General features: G+C 64.9%; 2 protein-coding genes across 6 annotated transcripts; one reads left to right on the top strand and one right to left on the bottom strand.

Annotated features, from left to right (window-relative positions):
• Positions 1 to 963: 963 nt before the first annotated feature.
• Positions 964 to 13,790, bottom strand: FGR (FGR proto-oncogene, Src family tyrosine kinase). 5 transcript variants are annotated; one of them, XM_064398401.1, is made up of 13 exons: positions 13,653 to 13,790; positions 9,925 to 9,985; positions 9,476 to 9,719; positions 9,283 to 9,385; positions 8,924 to 9,022; positions 8,676 to 8,779; positions 8,460 to 8,609; positions 7,376 to 7,531; positions 6,732 to 6,911; positions 6,577 to 6,653; positions 6,348 to 6,501; positions 5,629 to 5,760; positions 964 to 5,413 (listed from the first exon to the last, which is right to left on the bottom strand). In XM_064398401.1, exons 3-13 carry the CDS (start codon positions 9,705 to 9,707, stop codon positions 5,205 to 5,207), a joined length of 1,596 nt encoding a protein of 531 aa, XP_064254471.1. In that variant the 5' UTR covers positions 9,708 to 9,719; positions 9,925 to 9,985; positions 13,653 to 13,790; the 3' UTR covers positions 964 to 5,204. The 5 variants fall into 5 exon arrangements, with proteins under 5 accessions (XP_064254471.1, XP_064254468.1, XP_064254472.1 ...); XM_064398398.1 differs by lacking the exon at positions 7,376 to 7,531 and adding an exon at positions 7,893 to 8,057; XM_064398402.1 differs by lacking the exon at positions 7,376 to 7,531.
• A 1,212-nt stretch (positions 13,791 to 15,002) lies between these two features.
• Positions 15,003 to 21,505, top strand: LOC135285833 (counting factor associated protein D-like). Its single transcript, XM_064398524.1, has 11 exons — positions 15,003 to 15,464; positions 16,523 to 16,582; positions 16,817 to 16,909; positions 16,986 to 17,158; positions 17,879 to 18,122; positions 18,633 to 18,825; positions 18,919 to 19,112; positions 19,712 to 19,803; positions 19,887 to 20,048; positions 20,645 to 20,834; positions 21,139 to 21,505. The coding sequence occupies exons 1-11, from the start codon at positions 15,146 to 15,148 to the stop codon at positions 21,324 to 21,326; spliced, it is 1,908 nt and encodes a 635-aa protein (XP_064254594.1). The 5' UTR covers positions 15,003 to 15,145; the 3' UTR covers positions 21,327 to 21,505.
• The last annotated feature ends 299 nt before the right edge of the window (positions 21,506 to 21,804 follow it).

Raw genomic sequence — 21,804 nt, forward strand, 5'->3', positions numbered from 1 at the left:
GTGTCCCCTCCTGGCCATGCCATAAAGGGAATGCCAGGAGGAAAGGGGGTGAGCAAGGCCCCTCGGGACAGTGGTGGCAGGGCAGGGAGCTGCCTCCCAACTTCCCGAGCACCTCATAACCCCGCTCCCCACCGCTCCGTGGAGCATCTCCCCAGCTCCAAGTCGCCGTCGCTGTTAATGCTCCCGGAGCTGGGTAGATACAATATAATTAAAGCAGATAATACCGGTGATGTTTGTTATGACATCGTGGTTTTGTGAGTGACGAGTGAAGGGTTAACTCCAGGGAATTGGGAATATTGCTTGGCTGCTAATAACACGTGAGTCATCGATGGAATAACACATGGGTGCAGGGAGAGACACGGCACCTGGCTGTGCAGCAGCCCTCTGCCTCGCCCGTGCGGGGCACTGCTTTTGGATCAACAGGCAGCGAGGAAGGCACCTGAACCCCGGACACACGCTGCTCACCCCGGCTGCACTGCCAAACTGGGATGAACTGGGGAGCTGGGGTCACGCTGCCTTCCAGCTGGGACCCAGAGGTGTCAGCTCCGTGCCCTCGTGCCCCCAGCAGGGCCGGGGGGCTGGTTTGGGGCTGGCTGGGCTCTGTGCAGGATGGGGAGCAGGCTGCACTGCTCCTGGAGCCGAGCAGAGTGCAGGCCTGGGCTCCAGCCCGGTCAGCAGAGGAATCTGCACACGCAGACAGGATCGCTGCAATTGCTGGTGGCTGAGTGAGCAACTTTGCAGGCTTCCTCGTCCCCTCGCCCTGAATGTCAGCTTTGAATTTTCTTGCTATTTTTAGGGATGGTTCAAAAAAAAAAAAAAAAGCCACCGAGGAGTATCCCCTCCCTTCTCTCTTTGCAGGGCTCTGTGCCCCATGAATATTGCAGGGCTGTGGATTGCTGGACCTGTGCAGGGATGGGGAGAGAGGGACAGGGCAGGGAAGAGAGAGAGGTCGTGCAAAACCCATGACATTGCAAGCAGAACGGGTTAGAATGTAAAAGATTTGTTAATTTAATCCAAAGCATTAAAAGGTCATGTATTAATCAAAGAGATGCTTAAAACTGTCAAAGTCCTTTGTCAGGTTTGAAGTGCATCTCTATAGTTATCATAAAATATATATACCAGTCTGGCACGGAGCCCCGGGCAGGGCTGGAGGAGGATGAGGAGTTAAACGAGGTGTTTGCAGCAGGATGGACCCCCCCACCCGGCCCCGCCAGACTCCCGTGGGTGCCCAGCACCCCCACACTGAGCTGGGTGCCTTGTGGGTCACCCTGCTTGTCCCCAGGCCGGGGTCTGACCCCTCTCACGTCAGCCTCGTGCCCTGTGCTGGTTCGGGGGGTGTTTGAGTCTGAGTTTGGGGCACAGGGGCTTTGGGAGCGGGGTCCCCCCTTGTCCCCGCGGGCACGGGTGGCTCCAGCCGTGGCCGTGGGCACGGGGGCGAGCGAGCTGTGCCCACGCCACTCGTGTCGCAGCGGCGAGCGCTCAGCCGTGCGGGGATTTCAGCTGAGCCGGGGCGGGGCCGGCGGCTCCGGGGCCACCCGGGTCACCCGGGCGCTGTCCCCGCCGGTGCTGTGTCAGCAGCGTGGGCTTACGCTACCATCTAGCGGCTGCTCCGCCGCCGCTGTCCCCGCTCCGGCCGTGTCCCCCGAGCCACCCCTGCCCACCCCCGGGGCCAGGAGCTGCCCGGGCTCGGCCCCGCAAGGCTGGGCTCGGGGGGATGGCAGCTGGCACCCCTAAAGCCACCAGCGCCCCGGGGCGGGGGGACAGGAGGCAGTGGGACGCTGTGGGGAGAGCTGGGGGCACGGGGATGGGGGGCGAGGGGCAGAGGAAGGTGTTTGGTGCTTTGCTGGGATGCAGGAGCTGCTGTTGTGGGGAGCACAGTCCAGAGATGGGGTTTGGGGGGGTCGGGGCGCTCCCTGCCCCTCCAGTGTCTGTGGAGAGCTGTGGCCAGCCAGGTTTTGTCTCCATAAAGGTAACTGCGGCAGAAAAGCCCAATTCATCCCCGAATTCCAGCACCGGGCTGCCCTGGAGCAGCAGCAAAACCGTTCCCGATTTCTCCCAGTAAAACCATTTCTGAGCAGCCCCGTGGCCAGCAGAGCAAGGCTCCCCTGAGCCCCCTCCCCGTGTTTGCCCTGCCACCAGACCATTCCCACGCCCAGAAAACCTCCGTCCCCAGCCCTGCTGCTCCCCCACAGCCTGCTGCCACGGATGCTGCTGCTGTCAGTGCACAGCTCTTCCCAATTATCCGTTGTTTTTCCGTGGAAAAAGGTGTCCCCTCACAGTGACTGGTGGTGAGCTGCTGGGTGACTGCAGATAAACCCATCTGTGCCTCAGTTTCCCCCCTGAGGGGACGGTGCCTGCAGGCCTGGACCGGCAGGCTCAAGCCTGGTCAAGCCCAAGCCCACATTTTTGGCCATTTTCCACTGTTGTCTGGCCACCGCTGCCGCGGAGACGGCTCCGCTCCACGCCCCGGGGCTCCGCGGGTTCTGCCAGCCCTGGGGAGCGGGGCGGGGGGCACAGGGACCAACCCCGCCTGCCGCGGGTGGGGACGGCTCCTTGCCCATCCCGGGGGTCCCGGCAGCGCCGGGGGGCGAGGGGCCGGGGGCGGCAGCGCGAGTGCCAGGCTCGGCAGCGCCGGCCATCTGCGGCATCCTCGCACCTGTGCCCCGGCACCGGGGGCTCGCTGGCTCCGGACCCCCGTGCGCGGCCCCGAGCAGCCGGCAGAGCCACCCGGGCTGGGCACGGCGTGCGGGCACCGCGGGCACGGGGAACCGGGGCACCGGGGGAGCCGGGGCGCTGGGCTGACCTCGGGCAGGGCAGGGAAGGGCTGCAGGGCTGCAGGGCTGCAGGGCTGCAGGGCTGCAGGGCTGCTCTCCCCCCTCGGGAGAGCTGCAGGGACCAGCCAGCCCTGGGGGAAGGGGCCAGAGCAGCCCCCCCAGCTCTGAGCTTCGCTCTCCCCTCCGAGCCCCCAGCGCAGGCTCTGAAGCAAACACAAGCCTGCAGCGCCTTTGGGGGGTCCTCACCTCCCTGCCCACCTCCCGGCCCCGCTGGGAGCTCTGTGAAGGGCGATCTGTGCCCACCCACAGCCGCCCTCCACCCCTGATCAATAGCGCTCGGCATCAGCAGAAAATCGATGCCCCTCCCCTGCCCAGCCTGTGGTCACCCCGCAGCAAAATCCTTTCAGCCCCTCACCCCTCCCGGGGGTGCTGGGAGAGGGGAGCACGGCAGGGGGGGACTGGGACGGGGGTCCCCCCTTTCACACAGGCCCCTGCAATCTCGGCCCCACACCCCCAGGCCCCAGCCCCAGGCGTGGGGAGGCCAGAGCTGGTGGGCACAGCCAGGCACCAGGGATGGGCACGGTGAGACACCAGGGCTGTGCCTGGGACTGCCTGCTGGCAGCCACGGCCTCTCCTGTCCCTGGCACCCAAGCTGCTCTGTCCCCCAGCCCCGGGCACCCCGCCACCCTGCCTGGCTGGGGCCTGGCCCTTCCCCAGGGATTTCTCCTGGGATGGGGAGCGGGGGCACACCCAGCCCTGCCCTTGCAGGAGCTGGGGTGAAGCAGGAGCTGTGAGGATGCCTGGTGGTACCCAGGGATGGTGGCATGTCCCCACAGCCCCTGGAATGTCCCCAAACACCTCAGCGTGTCCCCACAGCCCCTGGAATGTCCCCAAACCCAGCGGCATTGGCCCCCTGCCCCCCTCCCCACAAGCCCAGCATCTTCCCCATAGCCCGAGTCCCCCTGAGTGGGGTGGGGGCCAGTCCCTCCTTCCCATCAGTGCTGAGGAATTCATTACCGGCACAGCTGGGCCCTGCTGGGGAGGCCAAGCTGCAAGGAAAATTAACCTCTTCTTCCCCAGCCTGCCGGCACAGGACCCCTCCCTGCCACAGCTGGCAGGGGGGGACAGTCCCCTGGTGGGGAGAGCTGGGGGGCTGCAGGGTGCTCTGCACGGGGGGCAGCTCTGTGAACCCCGGTGCTTCCCAACCCGGCCTTTCCAGGCTTTTATTCACAAGGGAAGTTGGGGTGTCCCCTCCCCTCCCCTCGTGGCCCTGGCGGCAGGGGGGATTTCTCTGCTCACCCCCTTGGAGGAGACCCCCAAACCTGTGCCCGGGGGCTGGAGGGGGTGAGGGGGCACCACCCAGTCCTGGTTTGGCTGAACTTGGAACCCCCTCAGTGTTGCGCCCCAGCTCTAAGCACCCCCAGTGCTTTTGCCCACCCGGGGCAGCTGCTCTCCCTTGGGGTGGGGCAGGGGCAGAGGGACCCGGCTGCCCCCAGCTTGTTAGAAAGGTTTTATTTCTCTGTATTTACAGACTTCATAAAAAAAAATAAACAACAGATCCCTCCCCTGCCCTTCCCTCCCGCCACGGCACTGCCCTGGGGGTGCGGGGGCGTTACTGGCCACGGGGCACGGGACTGGGACCCCACTCAAAATGGGGGCGCTGGAGGGGCAGGGGGGCACCCTGCATTCACACTGACATGTCCCCCCAGTCATGGAGCCAGGCTGCAGCCCCGGGGGCAGTGGGGCTGCTGAGCCCACCCCGTGCCCTCGTCCTGCCAGGAGGGAGCAGCCCCTGGGGCAGAGCTGCCCCAGCCTGCCCAGACCCCCCAGGACCCCCCGCAGCACCCCCAGGGCAAGCAGGGCTGGGTGTTTGGCTCTCAGCACTTGGCTCTACGAAAGCAAGAGGGGGACAAGGGGGTCCCCCGAGTACTGGGATCCCTTGGTGGGGTCGATGGCTGCTTGGGGGAGGCATCATATAAAATCTTATAAATTAAAGGAGAGACAAAGGGAAGGAGGGTTGGGATGACCTCCCACAGGTCAGTGCCAGGACTTTGGGACCCCACGCAGCTGTGCTCCCAGAAGAGATTTGGGCTGGCGTGGGGAGCTCCCCCCGAGCCCTCTGCTACTCTGTGGGTCTGGGGGGGTTCACGGGGGTCCCCACAGTCCCCCCTGCAGCCAAAGCCCCTCTCAGGTTCAAAGCTGGGTGTGAAGGCAATAAAGGGAGTGGGGGAAGGGAGGGCTGGGGTGCACAGTTTTGTTTTCTCTCTGAGTCCAGCATTCTTGTGCAAAGCCCTGTGTCCGCCCTGGGCACCCTGAGCACCCCTAAAAGGCATTTTGTGGGGGCACAGACAAAGGAAGCAACCACCTCTAAAGAAAAAAGAGATTCACCCCAAAGGCAGCCCAGAGCTTGCGGGGAGTGCCAGCCCCGGGTCACTGGTTGTCCCCGGGCTGGTACTGGGGCTCGGTGGCAGTGAAATAGTCCTCGAGGAAGGACTGGAGGTACTCGAAGGTGGGGCGCTCCTCGGGCTCCCTCTTCCAGCACTGCACCATCAGCTCGTGCAGGGAAGGGGGGCAGCTCCCCGGGCACTGCATGCGGTACCCCCGCTCCACCTGCTCCAGCACCTCCCGGTTGTTCATCCCTGCGTGACAAGGGCCCTCCTGCTCAGTGCCAGCACCCCCTGCCACCAGCCACTGGGGAAACTGAGGCACACAGGGGCATTGCCCTGTGGTCTGGGTAGGAGCCCAGTTCAGCACTGGTCCCTCTGATGGGGAAACTGAGGCACGGGACAGAATCTGCCCCGGTCTGCGCCCTGCCCAGCCCACCCCGGGGTGCCCCTGCCCCAGAAGGCCATACCTGGGTAGGGCACGCGGCCTTTGGTCACCAGCTCCGTCAGGAGGATGCCAAAGGACCAGACGTCCGACTTGATGGTGAACCTCCCAAAAAGCGCAGCCTCCGGAGCTGTCCACTTGATGGGGAACTTGGCACCTGCAGTGGGACACAGGTGAGGGGCTGCCCCTGCACCCGGAGAGGCCTGCACCTGGTGCACCCCCCTCTGGGGACAGCCCACCCCTGGGACACCCCTCATCCGAGGCAAATCACCTGAAGTGCCCCGTGCTGAGGGTGTCCTGCATGGGGGCACCCAGAACGGGGGGCACCCTGCCCTAGGGGCACCCAGCACCCATGACACCACTGCCTGGGGCAGCCCACACATGGGACACCCAGCACCCAAGGCACCCTGCACTGGGGACACTCTGCACCTGGGGTACCCTCACCTGGGACATCCATCAACCGAAATACCCACACCCTGGCACCTGTCTGCTGGGGGCACCCATTCCCTGGGCACCCATTCCCTGGGGCACCCATTCCCTGGGGCACCCAACCTCTGGGACACCCATTCCCCGGGGTGATCCAAGGTATCCATCACCCAAAACACCCAAAATCTGGGGTGTCCCTCACCCAGGATACCCCTTCCCTGGCGCACTCGGGGCACCCACTGCCCAGGTCACCCTGCCTGGGGGTGGCCATCTCCAGGCTAGGGGACACAGCAGGGGACACGGCGCAGGTGCTCCCACCCTGCCGTGCCGTGTACTCGTCATCCTCGATGAGGCGAGCGAGGCCGAAGTCGGCGATCTTGCACACCAGGTTGTCTCCCACCAGGATGTTGGCGGCGCGGAGATCCCGGTGGATGTAGTTCATCCTCTCGATGTACGCCATGCCCGCCGCAATCTGAGGGGCACGGAGAGGTGAGGACCCCCCAGAGCCCCCCGGGGTGCGCCCCCACCCTGCACCAGCCCCCCGTACCTGGGCAGCCATGTCCACCAGCTGGGGCAGCTTCAGGTAGCGACCGTCCCCATCCTTCAGGAAATCCAGCAAGCTGCCTGCAGGCAGCAGGAGTCGCCGTCAGAGACCCCCAAAACCCGAGGGTGCCCTCGTGCCCGGGCAGGTGCCCCGCTCACCCTGGCTCATGAACTCGGTGACGATGTAGATGGGCTCCTCCGACACCACGGCGTAGAGCTGCACCAGCTTGTCGTGCCGCAGCCGCTTCATGATCTGGGCCTCCTCCAGGAAGGCCTCAGGGGACATGGTCCCTGGCTTCAGCGTCTTCACTGCCACCTTCGTGGTGCCATTCCACGTCCCTGGGGTGGGGACACGGAGTCACCACGAGCCCAGGGGACAGCCAGCCCAGGACAGAGGGCTGCGTGGAGGGAGGAGTGTGTGGGTGCATGCTTGCTGCTTGTGCGGATGGCTGGATGGATGGTGGATGGATGATGGATGGCTGGATGGATGGATGATGGATGGATGGATGGATGGATGGATGGATGGATGGATGGATGGATGGGTAAGGAATCAGGGCAGGGCAAGGAAGGGATCCCTTGGGGGGGATTGTGCTCCCACTGCACCCCACCCAGGACAAGGAGTTCCCCTCACCCCAGCACCAACCTCACCCCATTCCCAAACCCTTCGTGGATTCTGTGCCAAGTTTCAGTCTCCCCCACACCAGCGGGTGCCACCTGGCACCCTGTGATGCTCCTGCCAGGACAGAAGGGAGCTTCTCCTGCCCGCTGTGCTCCCCCACCCCGGCCGGCCGGGCCAGCCTTACCCATCCACACGTCTCCAAAACATCCCATGCCAAGTTTCTTGTCCAGGGTGACGGATTCCCGTGCTATCTCCCAGGCGTCCTTAGCTAATCCCAGGGTCTGGGGCTTCACGGCAGGGCACGGGTGGGTGAGCAGATGGCACAACCCATCGTTGTACTCTGCGGGGCATGGGGGGCAGGCAGGGAAGAGGAGGGAGGGATGTGATGGGATGAAGGCAGCATGCATGAGTGGAGGAAGCAAGCAATGCCAGAGGAAGAGGATGATGAAGGTGGGACCCCCTGGCCTGGTCCTGTGGTCCCATCTGCAGTGGGGTCTGCTTGCCCATGCAGAGGTGACATGGGGCATCCTGGGGGACCCGTTGTGAGCCCAGAGGAGGACATGGGATAATTCCTCATGCCAGCAAATCAGTGTCACTCAGCCTGTCCTGGCAGGCACGAGCTTTTCCCAGTGGGGCACCAGGCCTGGGGGTACCCCCACGTCCCCCCTGCCTCTTGCCCTGGCTTGCCCACCAGGCCCTACCCATCCAGACTTCCCCGAACTGCCCATTTCCCAGCTTCTTGAGGAGCTGGAGGGACTCGCGGGGGATCTCCCACACGTCTTTGGTTTTGACTGAGAGGTCGGCCAGTTTGGGGGTTCCCTTGTGGCACGGCACAGCCAGGCGGCAGCACAGCCCCGCCGCCCGCTCTGCAGCACGGGAGCAGGGCACAGAGTCAGTGTGGGCACGGAGCCCTCCGTCCCCTCCCAGCACCCCCGGCATCAGCACGGCTCCTGCACCACCCAGTCACCCCCACGACACAAATGCACCCCCCTCCACCTGCCCCAGGGACAGCTCTGCACCCCCCTGGCCTGGCGGGACCCCCAGACCCCCAGCTGCACCCAGGGAGTGTGTGATGCCCACCCCCAGAGACAACAGGAACCCCCTGCACCCTGGGCATGGAAAGGGGGAGACTCAGGAGCCCCCTAATGCCACCAACAGAACAGCCCCCTCCTTCCCCAGGTCAGCCCAGTCTCTTACCAAAGGGTCTTCTGGGCATTCCCACCCCTCCTGTTGGCCCCCCTTGCGCCCCCCACGCCACCCCACCCTACCTATGTAGTGCTGGACCAGCTGCTGCACGGTGCTGAACTGGGCCCGGGTGGTGATGTAGTACCCCCCGCTGTCCAGCTTCCGGATCTTATAGTGCTTCACGTGGTCCCCCTTGGCCTCGTCCCAGTCCCGGATGGACAGGGAGTAGGCACCTGTGGGGGCACGGGTCAGGGAGGGGCGCGGGGCACAGCCCCTGGTGCCCCACGCTGTCCCTGTACCTTTGGTGGTCTCGCTCTCCCGGATGAGGAAGGTGCCTCTGGCGTTGCCGTGGCACAGGAGCTGCCGCTCCGCGTCCTTGCGCCCGATCTTCCCAAAGTACCACCTGCCACGGGATGGGCTCAGCGCCAGGGAGGCACCAGAGGGACCACAGACCCCCCCATGCAGCCCTGCCGGGGCTCACGGGGCACCTGGGCCCGAGGCAGGGGGGGCTGGGCTGTGTGTCCATCCCTTTTCCCCCGACACTCACTCTTCTGCCTGGATGGAGTCCACGGGGGCCACGTAGTTGCTGGGGATGTAGCCAGTGGCTCCCGAGCTCAGCGACCTGGCCTCCCACCAGTCCCCCTCCCTGGGCAGGGAAACAGAGACCGTGGAGGAGGAGGGACAGACGGACAGACCCTCTGTGTGCCTCCCCACCCTGCACGGACCCTGCTCTTCCCCACCCATCTCTGCTGAGACCACTCAGCTCACGACCCGCGGCCCTGGTACCGAGTGGGGCAGCCCAGACACAGCCTGGGTCCCCAGGCTGGGGGCTGCCCGAGGCACAGAGGCTCCTCCCCGGGCTGGCATGTGGGGCTGGGGGCGGCAGGAGGCCCGGGGGAGGCTCACGTGTTGTTGATGATGTGGAACTTCTCCCCTTTCTGGAATGTCAAGTCATCCTCCGTCCTGGCCTCGTAGTCGTACAGGGCGATGAAGAGCGTCACCCCCCCGCCTGTGGCACACGGAGGGGACCCCGGTGAGCCCAGAGGGGCAGCCCAGGGGTGTGGCTGGCCACCTCCCCACCTGGAGCCGCCCTGCTGACCTGAGATGCCCCCGCTCCGCGCTGGCAGCGCGCTGGAGGTGAAGCCCCCCGGCTCCGGGGCCGGGGGCACGGCTGGCCCCTGGAAGTTGTTGAAGTCGGGGATGCGGGTGAAGATGGCCCCCGGCTGCGTGGGGTCGGGGTCGTACTGCGAGGCAGGGGGCTGGAGGGAGCCCCCCTCGCCCCCTGCCTGCCCTTTGCCAGCCCCCCTCTCCTTGCAGGGCACGCAGCCCATCCTGGGCACCGCCTGTGGGACAGAGGGTCCGTGAGCAGGGGGCACACGTGGCTGCCAGTGCCCGCATGGGGACAGGCACTGGGGTGCACCCTGCCACCCCCCAGCTCAGCAGGGGGACACCGGGGTCCCCGTGGGCACTGCTGCAAGGAGGGCTCTGCTGCCCGGGGACCCCACGTGCCCCTGGCACCCCGGGGTGCTCCACGGCAGCCCCACTCACTGCGACGACTCCTCAGGTCACTCCAGCTGCTCCATGCCACCCCAGGGAGGAGAAGAGTCACCTGTGGACAGCAGGGAGGGATCAGGTGGGGGCAGCACCCTTGCATGGGTTCAGATGCCCTTGGCATGGGCTGTAGCACTCCTCCGCGGGATAAAACACCCCTGTACAGGCTGCAACACCTCTGCACGCACTGAAGCACCCCTCCCAGGGCTGCTACACCCCTGCCCGTGCTGAAACACTTCTGCCAAAGGCTAGAATACCCCCGAAGAGCTTGAAACACCCCATAACAGGATGCAACACCCTTGCCATGGGCTACAACACCTCTACACGGGCTGCAACACCAACCACATGGGCTGCAACACCACTTGCATGGCTGTAACACCCCTGCATGAGCTACAACACCCCTGCATGGACCAAAGCACCCGTGCACGGGCTGTACCACTCCTGCACGAGCCACAACACCCCTCCGTGGGCTACAACATCCCTTCCCAGGCTGCAACCCCCTGCATGAGCTAAAATGATCTGCAACACCCCCACGAAGCTGCAACATTCCTCCGAGGGCTGCAACACCCCGGTGTGGGCTGAAACCACATCCTCAAGTGGGTTTTTCTCTCACTGTGTCCTCACCACACCGCTCACGTCCTTTCAGGGCAGCTGAAGGAGAGCCAGACCCGGTGGGAAGGAGCCCCCAAAGGGTCCCCATCCCCACGCCCTCTGCTTGCTGGGGAGTGGGTGTTTTGGGGAGCAAGGTCCCTGCTCACACTGCTGTGGTCAGCACAGGCTCTTCCGGCCACATGTGGCGAGAAGGTGTCACAGAGGAGGAGGAGGAGGAGGAAGTCAGGCCTCTCTTGTCACAGCTCTATGGACAGTCCATCCCCAGCCCTGTTATTGCCTGGCTGCTGGGCAAACACCCACACCAGCCTGCCCAGTTTGCACCGGGCACAGCTTCCAGCCTGCAGCACGCCTCTGTCTGCAGCTGAGACAGAGGGAAGGAGGGAAGGAGGGGAAGGTGTCCTGCCCTCTGCACTCCAGTGAGCACGAGGAGACAAAGGTTTGGGCTGGGTGAGACGGTTCAGGCAGATCTTCCCAATCATGGTTATTGATTCCCTTTCCTCTCTCTCAGCAGGGCTGGAAGGAGCCCAGCTCTCCCTTTCCATCTCTGCTCTGCACACTGGTGGTGTGGCAAGGCTGCAGCCGTTGCCGACAGGGCAGCGTTGCCAAATCTGAGGAAACTCGGCCCGTTGGGGGTTTTATTCCTGATGATAATTAGTGGCTATTCAAACTGATGGACAACCCTGGCTCTCACAAACCCTGACCCCCCCGAGTGGGAATCACCCCCCCCCCCACATTCAGAAACTTCCCATTTTGCTGAATTTCAGCGCTGACCAAGCAGTGGAGCTGCCACAGGTGCCAGCAGGGACAGGGATGGCAAGGGGCATTTCCAGGCAAGCAGAAACCCTCTGTAGCACAGCATCACGGGTCCAGGTGATGTGCAGCAGCATTGCACCCAGGCCTCCCCTTCCCAAGAGCCCCTGAGCTCACTGCAGGGTGGCTCAGAGCCATCCCTCACGCTGTCCACGGGAAGGGGACCCAGCTGGTGCCGTGGCCGATGGCTGCACGGTGGTGTCTGGCTCCAGCTCTCCCAAAAAGGAGCTGCCTGGAGCCGGGGAGCAGATGGCAGCTGAGCCCTTCCCACCCTGGCTGCCCGGCCGAGCTGCCAGGTCCCACCCGCGCTGAACCCCGGCCAATCCCTCACCCCTGTCCCGCCGGGCATGGCTGGGCACGGAGCAGCCACGTCCCTGGCTGCCCATCCATCTGTTCCCCAGGCCCCTGGGACACGGGGCAGCTCAGCCCCATGCCCAGCTGCTAGACAGGGCACAATACCCCTTACAGGCCCAGTTGTCACCCCACTTGTCACCCGCAGAGCTGAGCTACCCCTGGGGTCACCTCCATCCCTGCATCCTCGCCCCTCATGGAATAAGAGTGTGGAGAAGTCAGGCTCTGGGGGCTGCAGCCCTGTGGAGCCATGTGGGGGTGCTGGGAATGGCACCCCCCGTGCCGTGGGGACAATCATGGTGGCATTGGCCAGGCTGAGGGGGCCACGAGGCCCTGGGCAGGAGGTGCTGCCAGAGGAACTCACACAGCAGCTCGGCAGAGGGAAGAGGAAGCAGCAGGAGCACGGCGTGGGGTGGGGGGAGGAAGAGGATGGTGCTGTGGCCAACAAGGGGCCACAGGACTGGCAGGACTGGCAGGACTGGCAGGATGGTGACAGCTGGGAGGGTCAGGCAGGGGTGGCAGCGGGGCTCAGCCCCCTGCGTGTCCTGGACCCCTCCATGCCCTGTCCCACGCTGTCATCCTGCACTGCTCCGGGGTGACCCGGCTCCTGCTCCCTGGGAAGAGGAACCGAGAGGGCTGCACAGCCCAGCTGGTGCCACCGAGGTTCCTCTGTCACCCCGCAGCTCCGGAGCTCCCCGGTCCCAGCAGGAGAGCAGGCATGAGGCAGAGGGGAAGGTGGCTCATTAGGACACAGCTGTGCCACCGTCCCATGCCCAGGACCCCACAGACCTGGGGAGGGGACAGAGGCCACACCTGCCTGCCCCATCTGCTCCTTGTTCCAGCTCCGTGGCAGGTGGTGGCGTGTTCCTGCCCCTTCCCCACTGCCCCCAGCCCCAAGGCCATCCCAGTGACACCTGGAGATGGAGCCCTGCTCCAGCTCCAGAACGAGGGGTGCACGGAGGGGTGACACCCCACACCCTGCATGCCCACAAGCAGGGCTATTCCCTGGGACGAAAACTGAAGGGTTGCCAACCCCCAAAAGTGATCTTCTCTGCAAGCCCACCTGTCAGCCACCAGGCCCGTGGCAGAGGGGTCCCCTTGCCCCCTCCCTGGCACAAGATGCTCGGCAGGGAGGGAGCCCCCCCTTCCCCAGCCCTGCAGCCCCATCGCTGGCTGGGAAAGCAGGATTTCCGCTGGAAGAAGAGCAATTCCCGGATCCAAGGGGCTGCAGGGGCGGAGGGAGGGAGCCAGCCAGGGCTCCAAATACAATGTCCCGGGAGGAGCGGGGTGGGGAGGGAATTGTGCAGGGCAGGAAGCAGCGAGTTCCTGTCCCTCCTTGGGACACACCAAGGATCAGGGACGAAGCAGAGCTGCAGGGACCGGGGGGAGCATCCGCTCCGGCCAGGGCCTGAGCCCCTGCAGCTTCCCCAGCCTCAGCCCCGGGGAGCTGAGCCTGCAGCATCGCCCCGGAGCGCTGGCTGGGCTGGGACCCCACGGGCACCGGCAGGGACGGAGGGCACAGGTGTGTGTATGTGTCCCCAGGGTGTCCTGTCCCCTGCCCAGCCTGCGGCTCCGGCACGCTGAGGGCACCATGTGCTCCGCGGGCTCCGCGGTGTCACCCCCAGTTGGTGCCGGGATGGTGACTGCAGCTGCTGGGTGCCCCCAGATCTCCACCCGCAGCCCCCGCTGACCTGCGGCCCCCTAGGATGGCGAGGACGGGGGTGTCCTCCCACCCTCGGGCATTTCCCAGGGAGGCAGTGAGGGCACAGTGAGAGCAGCCCCCCGGCAGACCCCACCAGTGTCGCGGGACTCTGTCCCCCCAGCTCAGCGCCGCCTCACCCGGGACCCAGAGCCACCCACACACGGAGGGGGCATCCCCCAGCAAGGGGGTGAGACCCCCTGCTGTCACAGGGCTGAGCCCCCCACCACCCTGCCCGCACAGCCGCACGTACCTCCTGCTCCTGCTCCGGCTGGCATGGACCCCCTGGCACCCGGGACCACCGGGGGCAGCCCCGCTGCGGCCAGCGCCGGGGGTGCCGGGGCGGCAGCCGTGGGAGAGCGGGAGCGCCCGGCCCTGAGCTTCCCCTGTCTCTCCGGCGGCTCTGGCAGCCGAGCAAGAGCTTCCCCTCCCCTCGCCCCCCCTTCCTCCCCGCGCTCGCAGCAATGGTTCATTGTACCAGCCAGCCCAGCCGCCGCTGCAGCACCCTGCGGGGCACGCTGCGGGTCACCCTGCGGGTCACGCTGCGGGGCACCCTGCGGGGCACCCTGCGGGGCACGCTGCGGGGCACGCTGCGGGGCACCCTGCGGGGCACGCTGCGGGGCACCCTGCGGGGCACCCTGCGGGTCACCCTGCGGGTCACCCTGCGGGGCACGCTGCGGGGCACCCTGCGGGGCACCCTGCGGGGCACGCTGCGGGGCACGCTGCGGGTCACCCTGCGGGGCACCCCCCGAGCCACCCCCCGGGTCACCCCCCGGGCCACCGTGGCTCCCCAGCCTGCCCGCGGAGGGGGCACAGCGGGGCGGGCGCCAGGGGGTCTCGGGACCCCAGCGGATTGGCAGGCTCTGCCCGCTGGGGTTTACGAGGCAGTGTGCGGATCCAGCCCGTGCCTGCCCCTGCCCAGAGCCGGGCAGACCCCCGACGGAGCGCCCACGGGCAGGGGACAGCAAAGGGACATCAAACAGAGCACTGTGGCCTTGCAAGGGACAGGAGCAAGGGGCCGGTCTGGTGGTACGACACCTGTCCTGCTGGCACGGGCTCTCGGGCAGGGCAGATCCCTGGAGGGGCAGGGAGCAGCCCACCATGCCTGGGGAATGGCAGGCAGCTCTGCCTTGTGTTCCAGGGGTGTCCCACACGTCCCCCCAAGATGGGGTGCAGCTCCTATGTGGCTCAAGCCAGTCCTGTGTCCATAGATTGCCCACTAGACATCAAACCCCTTATCTACCCCTTGTCCAGACAAAGTTGTTGGTGGGATGACCCCGAGATTTGGTATCGGTCACACCGAACCACAAACTTCAGTGAGCTCTGGGGCTGGGGTAAACCACCCAGACCCCTGTGTGATCCCCCTGCACCCCGCCTGAACCCCCCAGATCCCGGTGATCCCCCTGCAGCCTCTCCGAGCCTCCCCAGCCCTGTCTGAGCCCCCTCCCCACATCCTCTCCAAGCCCCCCGGAGCTGGCTCTGTCCCGGCTCTGCCCCACTGTCCTCCCACACAACTGGGCTGGATCCTCCCCATCCCTCCAGAGCCTTCCTCCCCCTCCTCCTGCTCCTCACCCTGCAGTGAGCCCTCCCTCTACGACCCCCTTTCCTCTGTGTCCGTGAGTCTGGCCTCGCTGCTCCCCTCGGTGCAGGCTAGGGACCCGCTCCCCGCTGCTGTCACCCTTGTCTTGTCACCTCCTGACTGATCTTGAGCGAGGCAAGCCTGGCTGAGCCCAGCCCCGCAGATCCATGCAGGGCACGCACCCGGGCGCTGCTCGGGGCGTTCCGGGGCTCGTCCCGCACCCCCCGCGCCCCGCGGGCCCCGGCGTTGCTCCATCCCCGACCGCGGGGCCCTGCCGGGACACGCCGAGCCGGGGTGCCCGTCCCCCCGCCAGGCACCACATGATGCGGGTTCCTTCCCTCCTCGGGGAGGGCCCCGCTTTCTGCATTGGCTCGGCCGGGTTTCCCCGCCGCCGGCCCGGCTTAAAGCGGCGCAGCCGGGGCCGGGCGGCAGCGATGGGTGTCCTCCGCTGCCTCGTGGCCTCCGCACTCTGCATCGCCGTCCGGGGTGAGTCTGGCCCTGGCCCTGCCACCGCTGGGGACACCCGGGCACGGGAGGGAGATGGGAGCACCCCCAGATCTCCTCCAGCTGCGCTGCAGGGAGGGTTCGGTCTGGGGAAGTGGTTTCACTGCTCGTCGGGCCCCAAAATTTGCAGTTCCTCCAAGACACAGCTGAGATAGGGGCAAAGAGGGCAGGGGGGGATGTGTCTTGAGGGCTTGGTGGGGCTGAGGCGTGAAAATAAAACCAAATTGAGGCTTTAACCCAAGGGGTTTAACCCAACCAGGCAGGACAGGCGAGTGTGAGGGCACAGGGGTGGCAGGGCGGCCGTGCCCCCGTGGGACCCCCTTTCTGGGTGCTGATGGAGCCGAGCAGGGCGGGGAGGGGGCTGCACCCGTTGCTGCCTGTGGGTGCCCCGAGGTGGCTGTGATGGGTCCCCATGGCACAGCCTGGGCTGCAGGTGGGGGTCTGCTCGTCCCCAGCTCCCCCAGGGTCGGGGGCAGGGCTGCTCCCGGCTCTCCCGGGCTGGGCGGGCGCGGTCCGGGTCCGGGCAGGTGCTGCCGGTCGCTCCCGGCGAGGAGGAAGATGCTGAGGGAGGGAAGGGCTCGTTCCCAGCACTTGTGTTGGCGTGGGGTTGCACAAGCTGGGAGCCCGGGGGGAGGCTGGCGAGGTCACTGGGAGATGCCAGGCAGAACCAGTAAGGTCCCTGGCACCCCTCAACAATGCTCTGTGTGTTGGGGACAGCTTGGCTGGGTCCCACCTTGGAAATATTCCAGGCCAGGGCCACCAGTGCTGGGGGTGACACTGGGGCATCACCCCAACAGTGCTGGGGTTCCCTGGGGGTGCAGCAGTGCAGGGCTGGCTGCAGTGTCACGGTGCTGACCCTGGGAGGTGTCAGTGCCTCAGTGTCCCTTGGATGTGCCTTGGGATGAGCTCAGGAAGCTCCTCTGGCCAAGAAGGGAAGCCCCAGGCTGCAGGGAAGGGGAGCACTGGCTTGGCAGCCTCCCATCCCCATCTCAGCTGGGGGAACACACAGCCCCCTCACCCTGCCCCTCTCTGCCTTTCAGGACAGGACCATGGGCTCTCCCGCCCACCCCCTCAGTTCGGCTCCATCTACCACGTCCGAGGTAATGGGCACACCCTGACAGACCCCCAGTGCCCTGTGGGGGAGCACAGGATGCTCAGCACGGCCCTGACCAGGCTGTCCCAGTGCCAAACTGGGGCAGGTCCCCACAGCCCAGTGGGGCACTGCCTTGGTCAGCCGTGGGTCTGCAGACTCCGGGGGCTCAGGCAGGGATGCTGGGGTGCTGGGGCTTGGGGCTGAGCTGTGTCCTGTGCCGGGGCCAATGCCCCCTCTGCAGGGGTCATTAAGCTGCCCTACGCCGAGATCGAGGAGCCCTTTGAAGCCTGGTACAACCTGACGGGGAACAAGAGCCGCATCCAGTACTACGGAGGTGAGAGGTGGGCACCAGCTGCGCCCCCCCCGCACCAGCAGGACTCTGTGCCTCAGTTTCCCCTTCCCTGGCACAGGGCAGGTGATAACCTACCAGCTGGCAGCGGTGAAGCCCTATGGCATGAGGTACAAGATCACGCCAGAGACGACCGAGAAGGAGGTGAACACCAGGAAGTGCTTCCAGCTGCCCGGCTCCAAGGAGGACGTGGTCACGGCTCAGAGCGTCTTCCCCAGCATGAGCGGCTTTAAGGTGGGAAACCTCGGAGCCCAGACCTGAGCTGCCTCCCAGAGCACCTGCAGGCTGTGCCAGGGGGTGCTGGGAGGCTCTCCTCCCTGTCCAAGGGCTGCAGGGTGCTGGCACCGGCCGGAACATGTCCCCACAGCCCAGGGTGCAGGGAGGGTCACTTCCCCACCCGGATCGGGGCCGGACTCCTGGAGCCTTTCCCAACTCCAGCAGCCGTGCTGGGACGTGTCACATCCCACACAAACACTGGCATTTCGGCGTGGTTTGGGCAAGCCTCTGCACGGCAGCTCAGCTGCTGCCGGCCCCAGCCTGCCTCAGGGCTGGGCACAGCACGTGAGCAGTGGGGACAGCAGGTTGTCACGGAGCTGGACATGCCGGCATGGCGAGAGCTTGGAAACACACAGGAAAAACCTGAAATCTTTCCAGGATTTTGGAGAAATGGTGCAGCCAGACTCGCTGCTGCGGGTGCACAGATTGCTGTGCACAGTGGAGTGTCCCCAGGGCGCTGCTGAGCCACACAGGGGGGTCTGCCCTTTGTTGCACCCCATATCCTTGCCCCAGTTCCATCCCATGCATGGCTGTGTGCCAATGGCCACGCAGCCACTGGATCCAGCTGGAGAGCATTGGGCTGTGCAGAGGGGCTGGGTGGGCAGCAGGTGGCCTGGGGGAGGTTGGAGGTGGCCGGGGGGATGTTGGGGTCCCCTTCCTGAGGCCGTGTCCCCCCAGTTCCTGCGGGAGGAGTACTACGAGGGCCGGTACTGCGCCGTGTGGCAGAACGTCACCCGCTGGGAGCAGAAGAAGAACGTCTACACGCTGTGGGTGACCAACTCCAGCTGTGGGGTGGCCCCCGTGCACTACGAGATGCGGGGCTACAACAGCCTGCTGGGCTCCCACTACGACAAGTACGAAATCGCCTACACGGACTTTGACAACAGCTACCCGCCCTCGGTCTTCGACCTCCCCGTGAACGGTGAGCAGGGAGGGCCCCCATCCTGCCCGTGTGTTGTGGCGAACATCTCATGTGTGAGGACACGAGGCTTGACTCCATTTTTTTCAGAAGGCTGATTTATTATGTTATATATTATATTAAAGTACTACATTAAAACTATACTAAAAGAACAGAGAGAGAGGAAGGACCAGAAGGCTACAAAGAACAAGAACAGAACAGAACAGAACAGAATAGAATAGAATAGAATAGAATAGAATAGAATAGAATAGAATAGAATGCATAACAAAATCCTGTGACTGCTCACAGCCTTGGCACAGGTGGCTGTGATTGGTTATCAATTGAAAACAATCCACATGGACCAATGGAAGATGCACCTGTTGCATCCCACAGCAGCACACAGTTATAGTTTACATTTCTTTCCTGAGGCTCTCAGCTCCTCAGGACGGAAAAAATCCTAAGAAAGGATTTTTCATAAAATATCATAGCTACACCTGTGGGGCTTGGGCTGACAGCTCCTCTCTCGCTCCCCAGAGACCAAGTGCGGGGTGCTGCCGGGCAGCGTGGCGGAGCACCGCGTGCTGGCAAACCCCATGGAGGACCTGGTGGGCCAGCAGCCGCCCTGGGCACACCGGGTGTTCCACGACTACCGCCGGCAGATGGGGAGGCACTACGGCTCCGCGCGGGAGCTGGAGCACAGGCAGAGCATCTTCGTGCACAACATGAGGTACAGGCGGGGGGGTGCCGGCCCTCTGGGGGTGCTGCTGGCGCCCTAGGGGTGTGGCAGTGCCAGCTGGCGCTGTCTCTGCCGTGGCGGCAGGTTTGTGCACTCGCGGAACCGCGCCGCGCTGTCCTACACGCTGTCCCTGAACCACCTGGCCGACCGCACGCCGCAGGAGCTGGCAGCGCTGCGGGGCCGCCGGCGCAGCGGCACCCCCAACCGTGGGCTGCCCTTCCCCACCGAGCTCTACGCCGGCATCATCCTGCCCGAGAGCCTGGACTGGCGCATGTACGGTGCGTGTGGGGTCGGGGGGACAGCGGGGTGCTTTGGGGCTCGGTGCTCCTCAGCCAAGCCTGTGCTCCCCATCACTGCACTGAGGGGCCTGTGGGACTGTGCTGTCCCTGGGCTGCACAGCTGTGAGGTTGGTGAGGCACTGGAACGGGCTGTACTGAGAACCTGGGGCTGGCCAAGGCCAGGGTGACGGGGCTTGGAGCAACCTGGGGCAGTGGAAGGTGTTCCTGCCCACGGCAGGGGTGGAACGAGGTGGTGTTTGAGGCCCCTTCAACCAAAACCATTCTGTGCCTCTGTGACTAAAGGCAGCTGGGTCAGCACTTGGCCCTGAATTCACTCTGGTGCCCCAGGGACAGATGTGACATCTGAAGCAACATCTGGCTTCACCCATGTCCCTATCAGCTGGGAGTGACACCCTCAGAGCTTGCCCCTAGCCCAGGGTGGGGGTCCCAGGTTCTGTAGTGCATTTCCCCCTTTTCAGTTAGCACTGAGATCTGGCTGTGCTGTCTCAGGACCTCACCTCGTGCCTCAGTTTCCCTTCCACCTGCCTCCATCCCTCAGTGCCAACCCAGTTTCTCCTCCCGTGCCCCGTTGTCCCCAGGCGCTGTCACCCCCGTGAAGGATCAGGCTGTCTGTGGGTCGTGCTGGAGCTTTGCTACAACGGGAGCCATGGAAGGCGCCCTCTTCCTCAAGGTGGGAGCAGGGCTGTGCCCCACGGAGCGGATGGGGCGCTGGCAGGGTGCCTGTCCCCATCCCTGAGCTGTGTCCCCCTGCAGACCGGCGTGCTGACCCCCCTGTCCCAGCAAGTCCTCATTGACTGCTCCTGGGGCTTTGGGAACTACGCCTGCGACGGGGGCGAGGAGTGGCGGGCATACGAGTGGATCAAAAAGCACGGGGGCATTGCCAGCACCGAGTCCTACGGCACCTACAAGGGGCAGGTGAGGAGGCCCTTGTCCCTGTGGCCTTCCCAACATCCTGGGGCTTTAAAGCCATGGTGGGACCCCCCTGGATGTGTCAGAGGCACTAACAGGCTCTTGAGATGAGGATGTCACCTCGTCCCCAAGGCACCAGGCTGCCGTGGTTCACAGTCCTGTCAAAGCCAAGCCCCAGGGCTCATCCCGGCTGTTTTGTCACCGTGTTCCTCAGTTTCTCTTCTTGCAAAACAGGGACGAGGCTCCTCCACCTGTGCGTGGTGCCATGAGTCACTCTATGCCCGGGGTACCCAGGGATGGAGCAAAGCTGCCTGGGGATGGGGCTGTGGCAGCAAGACGCAGGCAACAGCGTCCAGGGCTTTGGGTGCAGAGCCAGCTCCCCTCCTTGTGTCCTTGAGCTGCTGGGAAACACCCCCAGCACCCTGGGCTTGGGAGGAGCGTGGGGTCAGAGCCTGGGGCTCTCACAGCCCAAATTCCAGATCAGATCCAGATCTGATCCAAATTCCTGCAGATCCAGATTCTGCCTGCATCCGCGGGGTCAGGCGGGGGGGCAGGTCCCAGCCAGGGATTCTGATGACAGTGTGTGTCCCCTGGGTGTGTAGAATGGCTTGTGCCACTACAACCAGTCTGAGATGCTGGCCAACATCACGGGTTACGTCAACGTCACCTCGGGCAACGTCACTGCAGTCAAAGCTGCCATCTACAAGCACGGCCCCGTGGCCGTCAGCATCGACGCCTCGCACAAGAGCTTCTCCTTCTACTCCAACGGCGTCTACTACGAGCCCAAGTGCGGTGAGACAAGCAGCACATGGGGCACAGGAGGGCCTGGGTGCCTGAGGAGATGCCAGGGCACCCAGGAACCATGGTTTTGGTCAAGGGCGGGGTGGAGGGGATGAGCCCTGAAGTCCCCTGTAGCACCGAGGGTAGCCCTGGGAGCAGGGATGCTGTCCGGACTGGGATGTCCTCTGGACAGGGATTACTGGGCAGGGATCTTCTCCAGGCAGGGATGGTCTCGGGAAAAGAATGGTCTCTGGAAAGGGAGGCTCTCTGGACAGCAGGCAGGGGTGCTGAGCCCTCTGTGTGTCACTCCCTGCAGACAACACGCCGGGGTCTCTGGACCACGCGGTGCTGGCCGTGGGCTACGGGGTCCTGCAGGGAGAGACCTACTGGCTCATCAAGAACTCCTGGTCCACCTACTGGGGCAACGACGGCTACGTCCTCATGGCCATGAAGGACAACAACTGTGGGGTGGCCACCGAGGCCACCTACCCCATCCTGGCCTGAGCCACCTGGCTGTGCAGGGAGAGCCCTGGGCGGCTTTCTCAGCACTCAGCCCTGGAGCAGGCCCCTCAGTGGAGCCATCGGGAAGCTGGGGACACGGTGGGACAGCCACACTCGGTGCTGGACACAGGGCAGGACGGGCACTCAGCACTGGGCTTGCCAATAAAGATGCTGGAAAAACACTGGATGGCTTCTACAGGAGGGATTCACTTGCTGTCCACACAGCTGTGCCCCCCGAGCCCCAGGGACACATCCTGTAAAAATCCCTGGCCCCAGCCTGGCTTTTTGGTCCTGTGGGACCCTAGGGGTTTCCTGGGGAGGGGACAATCCCACCTGGCAGAGCCAGCTGGCTCTCAGAGCCATCCCAGACACCCGGGGCGAGGGGAGCGGCTCTTCCAGCTCTGAGGTGGAGCACAAACAACCCCGGGGATTTCTGCTGAGATGAGAAATTCCTGGCATGGGGTGCTGGGGAGGGGGAAGG

Source organism: Passer domesticus, chromosome 24 (genome assembly GCF_036417665.1).
Source record: "Passer domesticus isolate bPasDom1 chromosome 24, bPasDom1.hap1, whole genome shotgun sequence".
Lineage (NCBI taxonomy): Eukaryota > Metazoa > Chordata > Aves > Passeriformes > Passeridae > Passer > Passer domesticus.

Bases quoted from the DNA above. Each gene is read 5' to 3' on its own strand.
- FGR (XM_064398398.1), bottom strand. From the start codon at position 9,707: ATGGGCTGCGTGCCCTGCAAGGAGAGGGGGGCTGGCAAAGGGCAGGCA. The intron at 8,780-8,923 runs GTGAGTGTCGGG...ATCCCGTGGCAG, and splicing joins GACTCCATCCAGGCAGAAGA to GTGGTACTTTGGGAAGATCG. The intron at 6,912-7,892 runs GTAGGGCCTGGT...TCCCCACCCCAG, and splicing joins GTTCGGGGAAGTCTGGATGG to GGACGTGGAATGGCACCACG.
- LOC135285833 (XM_064398524.1), top strand. From the start codon at position 15,146: ATGCAGGGCACGCACCCGGGCGCTGCTCGGGGCGTTCCGGGGCTCGTC. The intron at 18,826-18,918 runs GTACAGGCGGGG...CCGTGGCGGCAG, and splicing joins ATCTTCGTGCACAACATGAG to GTTTGTGCACTCGCGGAACC. The intron at 20,049-20,644 runs GTGAGGAGGCCC...CTGGGTGTGTAG, and splicing joins ACGGCACCTACAAGGGGCAG to AATGGCTTGTGCCACTACAA.